Source organism: Wyeomyia smithii, chromosome 2 (assembly GCF_029784165.1).
Source record: "Wyeomyia smithii strain HCP4-BCI-WySm-NY-G18 chromosome 2, ASM2978416v1, whole genome shotgun sequence".
In the NCBI taxonomy this organism is placed as follows: domain Eukaryota; kingdom Metazoa; phylum Arthropoda; class Insecta; order Diptera; family Culicidae; genus Wyeomyia; species Wyeomyia smithii.
Window position 1 is genome coordinate 92,639,658 of NC_073695.1, and position 13,784 is coordinate 92,653,441.

General features: G+C 37.0%; 2 protein-coding genes and 1 long non-coding RNA gene across 7 annotated transcripts; 2 read left to right on the forward strand and 1 right to left on the reverse strand.

The window, feature by feature from the left end:
• Nucleotides 1–7,016: 7,016 nt before the first annotated feature.
• On the forward strand, nt 7,017–9,027 carry LOC129719758 (uncharacterized). The gene is made up of 2 exons (XM_055671157.1): nt 7,017–7,150; nt 7,211–9,027. Exon 2 carries the CDS (start codon nt 7,360–7,362, stop codon nt 9,025–9,027), a length of 1,668 nt encoding a protein of 555 aa, XP_055527132.1. The 5' UTR covers nt 7,017–7,150; nt 7,211–7,359.
• Nucleotides 9,028–9,162: 135 nt separating this feature from the next.
• On the reverse strand, nt 9,163–10,531 carry LOC129725332 (uncharacterized). Of its 2 annotated transcripts, none has more exons than XR_008728074.1 (4): nt 10,129–10,531; nt 9,967–10,070; nt 9,633–9,836; nt 9,163–9,558 (listed from the first exon to the last, which is right to left on the reverse strand). It is a non-coding gene; the product is annotated as an uncharacterized LOC129725332 (long non-coding RNA). The 2 variants fall into 2 exon arrangements; XR_008728073.1 differs by having other exon boundaries at nt 9,630–9,836; nt 10,129–10,530.
• On the forward strand, nt 10,179–12,757 carry LOC129725331 (uncharacterized). 4 transcript variants are annotated; one of them, XM_055681010.1, is made up of 7 exons: nt 10,179–10,821; nt 10,874–11,019; nt 11,075–11,354; nt 11,578–11,739; nt 11,968–12,085; nt 12,142–12,260; nt 12,474–12,757. In XM_055681010.1, exons 3-7 carry the CDS (start codon nt 11,352–11,354, stop codon nt 12,741–12,743), a joined length of 672 nt encoding a protein of 223 aa, XP_055536985.1. In that variant the 5' UTR covers nt 10,179–10,821; nt 10,874–11,019; nt 11,075–11,351; the 3' UTR covers nt 12,744–12,757. The 4 variants fall into 4 exon arrangements, 2 of the variants coding, with proteins under 2 accessions (XP_055536985.1, XP_055536984.1); XM_055681009.1 differs by having other exon boundaries at nt 10,179–10,802; XR_008728071.1 differs by lacking the exon at nt 11,968–12,085 and having other exon boundaries at nt 10,204–10,802.
• The last annotated feature ends 1,027 nt before the right edge of the window (nt 12,758–13,784 follow it).

A 13,784-nucleotide genomic window follows, 5' to 3' on the forward strand; every position in this document is an offset into this window, starting at 1 on the left:
TGGCAAAATTCTTGGACCAAGGGGGAACTGGGAAGGTGGTTACATTCCATAATCCCCAAGTCGTCGACGAACCCGTGGTTCAAGGGGTTGGATGTAGGTCGGGATTTCATTTGCGTGATGTCCAGGCTTATGTCCAATCACTATAGATTTGACGCGCATCTCCGTCGTGTTGGGCTCGGGGAAAGTGGTATCTGTGCCTGTGGTGAAGGTTATCACGACATAGAGCACGTTGTTTGGTCATGCCATGTACACCGTGACGCCAGGTCTAGATTAATAGCTTCCCTGCAGGCCGAAGGTAGGCAGCCGGCTGTTCCTGTTCGTGATGTCTTGGCGAGCCGTGACCTATCCTACATGTCCCTTATATACGTTTTCCTGAAATCCATCCACGCCCCAGTTTAGTCCTATCCCCTTCCGCCTACATCCAACCAAACGACAAGAACACGTTAAGACCCCGGATCCGGAAACAGCAATCAGACCCGCACGATACTCTCAAGGCCCGATGGAAACAACCCAATATGCCAGTCCGTAATATCTTGGCCCAGCAGCGGAACAAATTTAATATGCTGCTTACCTATGGCAATGAAAATCATCAAACAGCAAACCTGTGCTTTTAATGCAAAATATTCTAGCTTTAAGTTAGATTTAGTTTCAGCTCGTAGTCGGCAGCGAGGATAAAAAATTTGCTTTTAGTTATTAAGATACTTTAGAAAGTAAGCTACCAGATATAATTGGCGCCGTTAAACATTGAATTGTATTTGTGCCGTGTCAAATAAACTATAGATGAAGAAAAAAAAAAAAACACCAATTGCTTCCTCCACATCAGCTCCGGGAATACTGCTAAAAACATCTTGGACATCCAGACCAGCGCGTGCCAAGAATATGTTCCGTGTTCTATTTGTGACGTTATTTGCTAGTGCTAAATATTCAAATTGGCGTTTATAACGCAGCCATTCATCGCGAACTTCATCTGGTGACATAAGCTTGAATTTGAATGATAAAATATCCCATTTGTCCATTTTTTTCACCCTTTGATGTTTGAATTATTCTGCAAAATACATTATCTCCTCGTCTCCTCGACCTGTGCGTCAACTTGTGATCGCTTCCGGGTACAGTCTTCTAGATCTGAAGATGGGACAGTAGCTATAAATACAACAAAGTGTTAGAAACAACGAAAAATTAATCTCACAATTTTTGTACTGTCACACCCTTGACCCTTGACCTTCACTGTGCTGTGCAGCAGAAGCATTCGTACAGTTTATAACTGACCTGCGCTGCCGAAAAAATGCAAACGCTTTTATACTCTGAAAATTTGCTCTGCGCAGCAGCACCAGCCTTCCGGATTAACCGGAGTACCATATAGATTTGATTCACTTCGCCAGCATGTGGTTTTATGTATATAACCTCAAAAGGTCTCTTCTGCAGTTTTTGTTCATCTGTTATTTTAGGTTTCGGGAGAAAAACACTCTTGACAGTTTCTTACCTGCTAGAAAAATCCCGTTCTCGCCGCCAGTTTGTTGTAGCTCCGTAAATAACCAATAATACTTTCTCACGAGGTAAAGCAATATTCACTATCCAGTTGGCTTCCGTGTCGTCGCTCATCAACTGACCTTTCACTCTACTGTTTTACCTATCTCTCATTGTTGTCTTCATTCTATCCCTATACTATCTACATGGTCGGTGATTAATAGTAAGTAGTCATTTGCGCATACTGGTTCAAGATACCACAATATTGTTTTATATTTGATTTTTTTTTGGTTGGAGAGTGAATCTCCAGTTAAAACACACTAGAAATTGATATTATTTGAGATTTAGTGTGGAAAATTGCGATAATATGTCGAAATAAAATATATTAAAATGCTATATTTCTAATAGTTCCAACTATTATAATCTTAATCATTGTCATGGTTCATGACTTTTGTTACTGTATGAAACATAAGCGGCTCTATTTAGAAGCGCTATTAGAGTACAAGAAAAAAACGAAAAGTGTAAAAAGGTTAGCGGCAAAATGATGAAAAACAGCATATTTTACCCTAAGGGGAGACATCTAGCTTCTTACTCACTCACCTCGATGATCCCTGTTGTACTTTTCGTAAGTGATGCCATTCACTCGGAAATACAGTTACTCCTGCAGGCGATAGTTTTACCGTCTGAGGGTTACCGGAGAATCTGCATCTTTAATATCCTTAAAATCAAACGTGTCATCCATTAATGATTATGATTCATTCATTGACCCGTCTGGATTGTACTCTCCGCACAAGCAATATGTTTCAACAGGTATGTTCCAAACTTAATCCAGAACGGATTTAAAAGTAGAAATAAGCTTACACTACACCATTTACTTCCGACATTGAGCAGTGGTATGCTGTTCTTATGCTTCACGCAAAACCGTATTATCTCCTTGGGCATAATAACCTTCAGCGAAATATTGCGGTTCTTCCCTAAAATCCGCAGACCATCAAACAAGTTGCGCGCAACAGAGTTGTGCGCCTGTCAAAAAATACATTCCGTTTCTTGTAAGTATGTGTGTTTTTTTTTCTTTTATGACAAATATGTTTGGGCATGTAAAACAGCCAAAATAGCATGCCGGAGACATCGGAGAGTGCGAGTTCGAGTCGGACGAGAGAAATTTTTTCTAAGTCTAAATCATACCCTCAGCCCGTTTTAATTTTTCGCATGTTATAGCAATCGTCTGGTGTACCTAGTCAAGAATAGGATTTAACAGACCTACTTGTCTAACAGTAAATCACATGCGCTTAAAATATTTGAATGTATGTTCAATATACGTATTATACCCTTGCGCACAACTCAATGACAGAAAAGTAAATCAACAATATGCTGAAATTTCTTGAGAATCACAATAGTAGAGACAGGCGTTCGAGGTAGCATCGGAGCCCCACGTTTGGTAGTATTTCTAGATCGAAGTCGAGTTGCTTTGGAACAAAAGCCGTCCCAGAAAAAGTGACAGTGACAACAGTGTTTTTTTTTTTTTTTTGAAATCAAAAAGGTTGACCACCATAATTTCTTGGTTTTCGATTTCAGTGGCAGTTTGGGTCCGTCAAGCGCGAACGTCGACAAGAACGGAATCCTGGATGGTAAGTTCGTTCCATGTGATCGTTCACAAGCGAAGGGAGCCATAAATTTTGCTTAAGAAACGGGATATACACACTCTTAGCATATATTGAACTCAAATATATTTCCTAATTCATATTCTTTTTAGAGAGCGATTAATGGCGTTATAACCATAAGCTAAAATTGCTAGGACTAGAGTTAGTACTCTAGTTCCAACCGCAACAGTTGAAGCGAGTAGAGGCGTTATACCCTTGGTTTCTAAACCAGAACATGAAGAGGAAATACCTATGTTCCATCCCAGGAGATTGGTCAACAAAGGAATGTACTTTCTTAGCTTTGTCACTCCCAACTAATTATATTACTTCTTACATACGAATCGGTTGGAACGGATTGTCCCCGTTCTTAGATTATATTGTATTATATTGCGCTACATAGTAGGCCTGGCCGTTGACGAGAAAAATGTATAAAAACCATTTTTTTTAAATGGTGGATATCATTTTCCAGGATCCTTTCAAGTACTGGCTGTGTTAGTGTAGACTAGAACAAGCTCACATGGTGGCGCACGAGTGTAATGGTTCGAATAAGGACGAAGATTTTTCAGGATTTTTCTTCGAAGAGGCACGACTGTTTGTCTGTGCCACAAAGGGAGTTTATGATCCGATAGATTTTTGTGTTTCTCTGTTGTTAGTAATCCTTTTTAGTCTCCACCGTCGCCAGTAGTGATTTCTTCAAGGATTTTCCCGATAATTTAACAACGAAAGTTGATGCAAAAACAGCATACATCTGGCAGCTTAGCGCGGCCTTTGATTCAAGCGCGGTGTTTGGATTAAACAGTTCAGCCAAGCTACGTAGCAAAAAAGGCAAAGCCTTGGTGCTACATTCCGATTCGGAACTTGACCTTCTGTTTACTATACACAGACTTCGCAGCCAATTGTTGAGTGTACAGGACAATTGCAGGGCTAGCGCTAAGATCCTACTGACACTAACAGTCTCTTCCGAGCCGAGCCTCGAACCTACGACAACTGGCTTGTCGGGCCAGCATCGTACCTCGAGACCAGCTGGGGAGGCCAAGCTACGTAGTAAATATGAAATTAGAAAAAATACTACAAGGTAAACATTATGGACAAGGTATACATTTTTACATTATGGAACCGAGTCCACAATCTTCAGTTCGAAATGTGTGCAACAGAACGCTGATGATCGCACCACCGGTAGCATTGAATATTTTGCTTGGCCGCGCAAAATAAAATTTGCTTTCCGCTGTGCCCTCCAGTAGCTGTACCAGCAAAATATCCTGCAGCGTACGATGGTAACTGTTGCTGCCGTATGCAAAATAAAGGTAACATGTTCCGCAGTGCCTGGAAGTTGACTCGTATGCAGCTCTCGTTTCCTAATGTCGCGTACCTCTAACAGCTATACTTCACTCGCTATTGTGTGACAAACTAGACTGAAGCTGAATTTTCTACACGCAGTCTTTTGTATCGAGCTCAGCGTAGATTTTTGCCATGAGGGCGTGGCCACGCAGCTTAGAAAAAGACAGACGGAACAAAACACTTTGTTGAGTCAGAATATGTAGGCAGTGGAATTTATTCCGTCCATGTTATTGTTATCCGCGCTCGGGAAATAAGGGAATAGCAAGGAAAATGTATGGGAAAGTTTGACTTAGAACTTTTCACCTTTTTTCACCATTAAGCAGTAAAGCAACAATGTTAAACATTATATCAACCAATTGTTACACACTTTATCTATCCCCCGACATATAACTGACTAAGATGCATTAAGTCGTTCGCTTGCTATAATCGTTTGAAATCTGACGCAACATTTGCCAGTTTCATTTTCAATTTCACAAAATGTAATCTAGTATAGTAAACAATGACGTAGTCCTGCGTCAAAAAATGAATTTGTTCTAATTGTTCTTTTTTATTACGATGGGGGAGGGGGGGTTCGAAAAAACCCAAAAAAGCTACGTCATTTATGCATTAGTGTTGCCAAAACTCCAGAAATCACGAAACTGCCAGAAAAAACACGATTATTACTTAAAGCTTATGAAATTTATTATTTTACGTGAAAATAAACTAAAATGTTTTGTAAAACGACAATACAAAACAAAAACAGAATACAAAAAATAGAAATATAATATATTTTTAATACAATACAAAAACAGAATACACAAATAGTTTGTGATGAAGATTTTTTTGAGCAACGCGATACCTTTTAGTTATAACGATACTCATTACAAAAAAATACTTTTCTCCCTTTGTTCGAATTGACAGTCAATAACAGCTCATTCTGGTTCATTTTGACACTCCCACAGCTTCGTTTCCGTTTCTCTTTCAGACATACGATCTTATCAGGAAGTAGTCCAGAATTTTTCAGAAATCCCAAAACTGACGTAAGCAGAGAGGTACGCATATTACGAACACGCATTATAGCAATTACCATTATGGTGCGTGAAAAGCTGGATAGATTCACACATACTACTTGTCATTTTGCAGTCGTTCGTCAACTTCTTTATTCCAGTGGGTCAGTGCCAACCATAGCCGGATTTAGGAGGGGTCCAGGGGACCAGGGCCTTTTGACCCCCCCCCCCCCACAAAAGTTCACTTCTCATGACTCTTAACTAATTATAAAATGTTAAAATTAAAAAAAAAGTGACACTTTAAAGTAACTGAAATTTTAATGAAACTAAAGCAGGTATTAGACGAAGCGAATATTTGTTATTTTTAGTACGAATTTTATTCGCACAAAATGAAATCCGTACTAAAAATAGCAAATGTTTGCTTAGTCTAATGCCTGCTTAACTCAATCCTTCTATAACTTTCCTTTAACTAGTATTTTTGTTCGACCTAATCTTCTATTGAAATTTTGACAACTGAAAAGGGACCCCCTATGTGTCGTGTGGATGAGGACGTCCGATCGGCAGGTGTTAGGGACGATTGGAGAAGGATAGCCCAAAATCGAGCGTTGCGAAGACATATTTTGGATTCGGCATTGAGTCGTTAACGACCTATCGCCATGAAATAAAGCAAGTTCCATTTTGATTTTGTTCAATATAAACTATAGTTATTAAATAAAATTACGATATTTGAGAAAATGTTCTGTAAAGTATTCTGAACATTTTGGTTGGTTTCTGTGATACCGTAAACGGGGTGAACTCGATCACTCTACCCCTTTTTTGAATTTGTGAGAAAAAGCGATCGAAGAGCTTGATATTTGTCGTAATCTTCCCTTATTATGTTTAGATATGTCGACATTGCTACTATGCATGCATTTCCTGCTATATTCCACGTGGACTAGTTTTTGGTGATTTTAGACCCCCTTTCCTGTTCGTGGACTCATTCATGTATATTCTAAAATTTAGTATGAATCTTGGACATTCGCCAATATAGACTGTTGACGTGGAATGTGAATAGCCCCTGAATTGCTATTTATATTTATAAACTCATTTAAGTCGTTTTAGATTGTTCAAATTTGTTAAAGCAGCAAAGGTTCACTTCAAATTCATCAAAATAATGAAGTCACTCCGGAATGATGATTGATGTGAAAATTTTAGAGCACCTTTGAAAACAGCAGAACTGTTGCTTAACTTTTGAAGTAGTGACTTACACACTTATCCTCGTTTTGATTGTTCAGTAATTTTTATTACGGTCACGCTCAGTAAATTTGAAAAAATACTGATCATTTTGTAATTTCCTCGAAAATAACTGATGTCGGTTAAAATTTTTACCGGATTACCGTTATACAAAAGGTACTTGACGAGCTCAGCAAAAAATATCACTGACCTTTTCTGTAAACTAAAATATGTTCTGCACTTTTATAAAGTTCGGTAAATATTTGACGATCTGTCAGCACCTACCTAGGTGTTGCTGAAAACATTTCAATTGTTTTACTGATTTTTTGTTGTTTTTTACTATACTGTTCGGCAATTTTTCTGCATCTGTCAAAACGAAACATCAAAAGTCCGCCATTTTCAAATATTCAAAGAGTTTCGAAGCTGCGTTTTAAAGTGTTCCGCGTGTAATTTTCAAATAAAATAAAAATGGATATCGTACTATCTAATCTACAAGAAGACGACGTGGAGGTACACGATCTATTCAGTAAGTTGTTATTTATTAAATATGTACGTTTTTGTGTATTTTAGTTGAATGATTTGGCTATTGATGCCATTGCTTGCTTTTTTTGTGGTGAAAAGTAAGCGGCTATGTAGAAGAACTTGGGCGTCATGTATCATGGCACATCCGCAACAATGATTTCACCCCAGATTCTATCTATTACGATTGTACTTATCCCATGTGTACCATGCGATACCATCATTTCACTTCTTTAAAACGACGTATAACTGAGAAACACAAAAGATCAATAAGTACAAAAACTCTTTCTGCCGACGTTTCGACACAACATTTTTATGAAATGCCAGTATATCAGGCTGAAGAAATTCATGACGATGAATTTGAAGACGACGATAATAAAACGATAGAAGAAATAATGCAAATTATTTCAGTCAGCATATGTCGTCTTGCTGCTGATTCTGGACTTCCTCGGTGTAAAATTATGGAAGCTATCAATATTTGCGAAAACGTCGTTAATCACCTAACCACTTATTTAGAGAAGTGTACTGTCTCGTTTCTTCAATGTAACAATGTCGATTTGCGTAATTCAACTACTTTGAGTTTCATTAATAAATTTCGTTGTTTAAATTTATTCAAAAATATCAAATCAAAAATGTCGCAGCAGAAGTTTCTAAAATCATTAGTAGGAAATTTACCACGACCAGTTGAAAAATGTGTAGGAAGTCGAACTGTGGTGCGCCATTCCAATGGGATCTCGAAGGCTGTTACAGTAAATGACACCTTTGTATACATTCCTATTATAGAAACTCTGAAAATGATATTCAGAAACCCTAAGACTCGCAACATTCTGAGCGAGAATCATGACACAGAAACCACATGCATAAAAGAATATGGTTCATTCGAATCGGGAGAGACTTTCGGATCGTGTATCTTTTTCAAACAGCACCCGAATGCAATCCGTTTATCAATATACGAGGATGACGTGGAATTAGGGAATGCATTCAGCTCAAGAGCTGGAAAAAACAAAATTTCCAATTTTTGCTTTAAAATCCAAAATTTTCCAGATAAATGGAATAGTACACCGAAATCTATTTTCCCGGTAATTTATGCACTGTCCAGCACAACAAAAAAGCATGGATTTAACAAAATTATGGAACCTTCAATCGCAGATTTGAAACAGCTGCAAACAGGCGTTGATGTTTTTTACGGAAATGAAAAATTTCAACTGAGAGCTACAGTGACCATATTTTGTGGAGATACGCTAGCGGCACACGATATATTCGGATTGCTAGGACCAAGTGCTACATATTTTTGTAGAATTTGTACAATTGATCGACCCTCATTTCAAAAAACTCCCACGACGAAGTTCCCACATCGTACAATTGAATGGTATGATGCGAATCTATATGCTGTACAAAATGCTCTTATTAAACCTGCTGAATGTGGCCTGAAATCAACTGGTAGTATTTTAAACGAACTCGCAAACTTCCACGTTACAACCAATTGGGCATTGGATGTCATGCATGATCTTGGCGAAGGAATAATCCCACTGACTCTGCAATTGGTGTTAGGCCGTTATGTGAAGCAAAAAGTAGCTGGCTTAACTAAGGATTATATAAATCATCGCATTAGTACGTTTAATTATGGCTACGTAGAACGAAAAAATCGCCCATCAGCCAATATCACAAATGATATGCTTTTTAAACCCAACCAGCACAAAATGAGGCAAACGGCAGCTCAGTATTTTTTATTCCTCAGAGCCTTTCCTTTTTTATTTGGCCATAAAGTTTCATCGGAATGTGAACTAATGCAAATGATCGGCCATTTAATTAATATTAGCAGAATTTTGTTATCTCCAACAGTATCCGAAGACATGTTAATATGGTAAGATGAACATATACGTATTTATAACGTTGTATTCTACAAAAACTTTGAAAAACGCATTAACAAGAGTCATCATCTATTGCATTATGTTGAATGTATACGAAAAAGTGGAAGCATGAAGCAGTATAGTTGTTTAACATTTGAACAAAAAAATAAACCTCTAAAAGGGCAGGCAGCTACTTGTCGGAATTTCAAAAACATCTGCAAAAGCATAGGAGAGCGGCAATGCTTTAGAATGGTGGTAGATGTGATCGATAATCCTTTCCGCGATAAACTCACTTTCTCATCGGGACCAGTGAAGCTTAAAGAACATACACAAAGCCATGTATTCTTACCACAACATATTGCAGTTGTAAGTTGTCCGAAATCTGTTACTTTGAATGGAATAGAATTTCGAAAAAATCTGATTGTAGCCCTGAAAACTCATCACAATATGTTTTTTCCATCTTACGGTATAATACAAGAACTGGTGCAATTTGATAACACAGTCTGCCTTTTGCTTCAAACCTGTAATACCGTCGGTTACGATGAATTTCTACAAGCATATGCAGTAGAAATATTAGCACAAAACAGTTTCTTAAATTTTCATGATGTTTATCAGCATACTACATTTTCCTTATGGACAGCAGAGAACAATGATAAGAAGTTCATATCGCGACGATTTTTTAATCAAAATTATTAGTATTATAAGTACTTTACATTTCACACAAAATACGACCTAAAAATAACCAGCCTTTTCCATTTATTCCAGTTGCTGAAGGAATCGATGACCTTGAAACGTTTTTAGACCTCAAGGAGAGAGATTTTATACGGCTAAAATTGAAAACGAAAACTATAAAAAAAATTGAACGAATGCAGAAAGAATATTTAAATGATATCATCATCGAAGAAAAGTTAGAAAGCAGTTATTCGAAAAGTTCGTTCAATGCAATTATTGACTCACCTTATGAAACGGTTGACGATTCATCTAACTCTAATCCATACAAAGAAATATTCCTTGACAAAGTAAGTTATTATATGTGACGGAAATATTGAATGTTTTGATATCTGAGAAAAAAAAACCGGTACTAAAATAGAATAAATATTTTATACGAATCGCTCTTACCAGAAATGTTTGCAGAAATAAGTGCTCTAGTCACTTGTCCTTAATGCAATCACTTGTGCCATTTGATAATGTAGAACTTATTATAAATATAAGGTTTCTAATTCTTTGACATAAATATTTGTTTTGCAATGCATTTGGAATACAAGTGACGGGGTGGGCGATACTATTATCGATACTGTCGATATCAAAAGTTAGGTGAAACGGCTTGCTGCATCCTGGAATCGATACTTATCGATTTTGCTCACTCACCCGTTTTCACACCGGTTGCTATCGTATCTGTTTTCCAGCATAAACCTTTAGCAGCGCTGCTATCGGGCTGCAAAATTCGAGAGCGCAGTACTTGCCGGAGGCCCAGCTACTATTTCTCTAGCGCGTTTATCAGCGACCGGCACGGTATGAAGTGATGAGAGAGCGCTGCCAAACAGGGTATGAAAGTACACCGTTAAAGATGCCCTTATAATATATAATTATTAATCAATTAAAGGGCGTAATGTTTGTTTCTTTTAAAACAAAAAAACACCCCATTCGTCGCAGAAACGGTCGCTATACAAATTTCATGGCGACAATTTTTGCGACGAACTCGGTGAGTTTTGTTTTTAAAGAAACGAACAATAACTGTAAAGGATAACAAATTGAGCAAGAGATTTTCCAGTTATAACTCTAACCCGTTTATTGTAAGATTTTTCTGATTAGGTTAGACTTAATCTGAAGCTAATTTTATGAATTTCATACGGTTTAATTTTAGATCATCAATATTGACACTATTTTCGACAAAACTAGAGCTGGAAAAGAATTGATGGAAGTTTTAAAAAACGCAATTAGCCCGGATGAATCTTGTTTAAGAACAGTTAAGAAAATTTTATGCGATTATCTTCGGTTAAATTATGGATTGTAAGTATGTGTAATATTGTTAATTTTATTCGTATTTTATTTTTGATTGTTTCAGACACCCCTCTGCATTTTATAAAAATCTTCTTGCTCAATCATTAGTTATATCGTATCCAACTTTGGCGTCTTCTTCTTCCGATGTGCCCCAGGCTTTGTGGTTCCACGCAAACGCTCGTGGAAGACACAAGCATTCCGGCCGATTACATTACCATATGGAATATCTTGCGCGAAAATCAGGCGAAAGGAAGGTTCGGCGAGTTATATTAGAGACTTAGTTCGATACGATCACTGATCCTCTTGCGTCCACCCAAACTATAATTGAAAATATAGAGGAAATGGTGAGAATGACCATTATATTATTATTATTATTTGAGTACTTTTGTAGTACAAATCGACGAAATGTTTCAACTTGAATTAAAAAAAAATTGTTCAAGATGAAAGTCGTCTATATAATTAGAAAAATCCTTTTATCATGATTACATGTCTTCATTTTTGAAGAGTTTGATGTCCTTTTCGAGTAATCGATTTTTGTTAGAGAATAACACTTATTTTTACTTGCAGAGACTAGAACTGAAATTTTTATGTCCCAGTCCGAAGACAAAAGAGAGAGCGGTTGAGCTTTGGCAGATTACATTTGATGAGAGAAGCGTAATGCGACAACAATCGAAAATAGATGTTTACATGAATGAGTATCCGGTTTTTTCTGCATTCAATGGATTAATGGTAAATTAATGAAAGGCTGTTTGAAATGTATGTAAATCTAGGCTATAGTTCTTAGAACAGCACGTGTTATGTTTTAACAAATCGAGCGGGTTTGTTCCTTTCTTTAATTTTCTTCTATTTGCTTCGTTCGATTTGCATACGCGTCCTTTTTACATATTTTTTTTTCGCTCAACGCTAAATTTCAAATTGAGTTCACTAAAATATTTCTGACTTAACGCTAAATTTCAGATTGAGTTGGCTTTTACCATGCTAATGCCAAGTGCAAAAAAATTTGCAGAAGAGTTTGAAAGTATTAAACCGAAGATACTTCAGATTTATCACGATGCCTATCTCAACATTTCGAACGGTATGATATTAATTGATTATTTATGTAATTTATATATTTTTGTATCTGTGGCTTAGATGTGCTGAGAACTTTTGCTCTTATACGCAAACAAAACCCAACCCGAGGAGTGAAGCGCACAAAAGACGCTATACAAGGAAGAGAAAATCCTTTGAAAGGAATCATTGAACCGTTACAGGTAGTACATATCATTAGTACAATTTACTTTTTTCTGTAGTTTTGACTAAACTGCCATAATTTCTTAGTAATGCCCTTAATTTTTATGCATTTTTTGTTCTCACATTCAATGCTCACTTCTCCTATCAAAACCTTAGCTCTTACCTAAGCCAAATCCAAATAATAACACCCAGAGAACTTGTATAAACAAGCCTAAATAATATCATTTTTCCAGCCTGATGATCCGTTCCCTGCAAACATGAACCTGGACGTACCGGTGCTTTACACTAAACCGAATTGCGGTACCATTTTGTGGAAAAATTGTCGAGTAGACATAGATGGGGACATTTTTAAAAACATCGAATTATTTTTTAAATTTTATTATTTTATTAATGTCACATCGCAATTGGCTGATAAGCAATTTTTTTTATTTATAATGGCAAGATTGTTTGGCGTTGGAAATTTTTCCACCACAGGAGAGAAGTTTATTAGAAGCCTGCAGTAAAAAGCCCATATTCATTAAAACATTACACGTATCAAGTTTTTACTCGAATGTACTGGGAACACCAGTACAATCGATCCAAACAATCCGAAATACCTTTAAAAAATTATTCACTACTATCACAATGGTCGTATTTATATTTCTCTCGTAAACATGAAAGAGCTTTACATTTACAGAACGCTCGGTAATTTGTGACGAATCGTCAGCTTTGTAAATTTACAGAACGCTCGGTAATTCGTAACGAATAGTCAGCTTTGCAGATACCGACTCATGCAGCAATTTTTGATGAACGCTTCGTAAATTTTTACTGAGCTATCTTCTATGTTTGACGTTTCAGCAAAAAAGGTAAATTACCGGACACTCGTCAAACAAATAAATTACTGAACAGATTGCTGATGGCTCAGCTGTTGAGAACTCGTTAAAAATATTACTGAGTTCGGTAAAAAAAACTAAGTGTGTACACCAAAAATTCTCGTTATGGTTCAGCAAAGTACATTGCTGAAAGTGTATCAGCAAATCACTTGTTTACTGAATCACAGCATTTTTTTTCAAAAGTTTACTGTAATTCAGTTCTACAGTTTACTGAACTTCGTTCAGTAATTTTATTTTTGCTGTAAACCAGTATTTCATTGATAAATTTACTGAAAACCAGTAATCGATTCAGTGATTCGCAAAAATACAGCAAATCTATTTGCTGAAAAGAAAACAGTAAATGAATGTTTGCTGGAATCCAGCGAAAGAATTGATATGTCAAAATATTTTACGTCAAGCTGACATTAGTAAAACGCGCCAAATCGCTGTGCAGCTGGTACGGGATCATCTCTAAGCTCCTGATAGCGGATATGGGACCATAGCTAAGTCACTGTTGGGCTAGATGAACTTAAAGGTTGAAATGATAATCATACATCTTTAGTTCAACAGTAATTTGGCTATGATCCGATGGGCGGATGGAAGCTGGTGCCTGAGGGAAACATGGTTCCCTTGAACTAACTGGTTAACCAGTAAATTGATTTATGCTTTGCTGAATGTACAGCAAATTGTCAT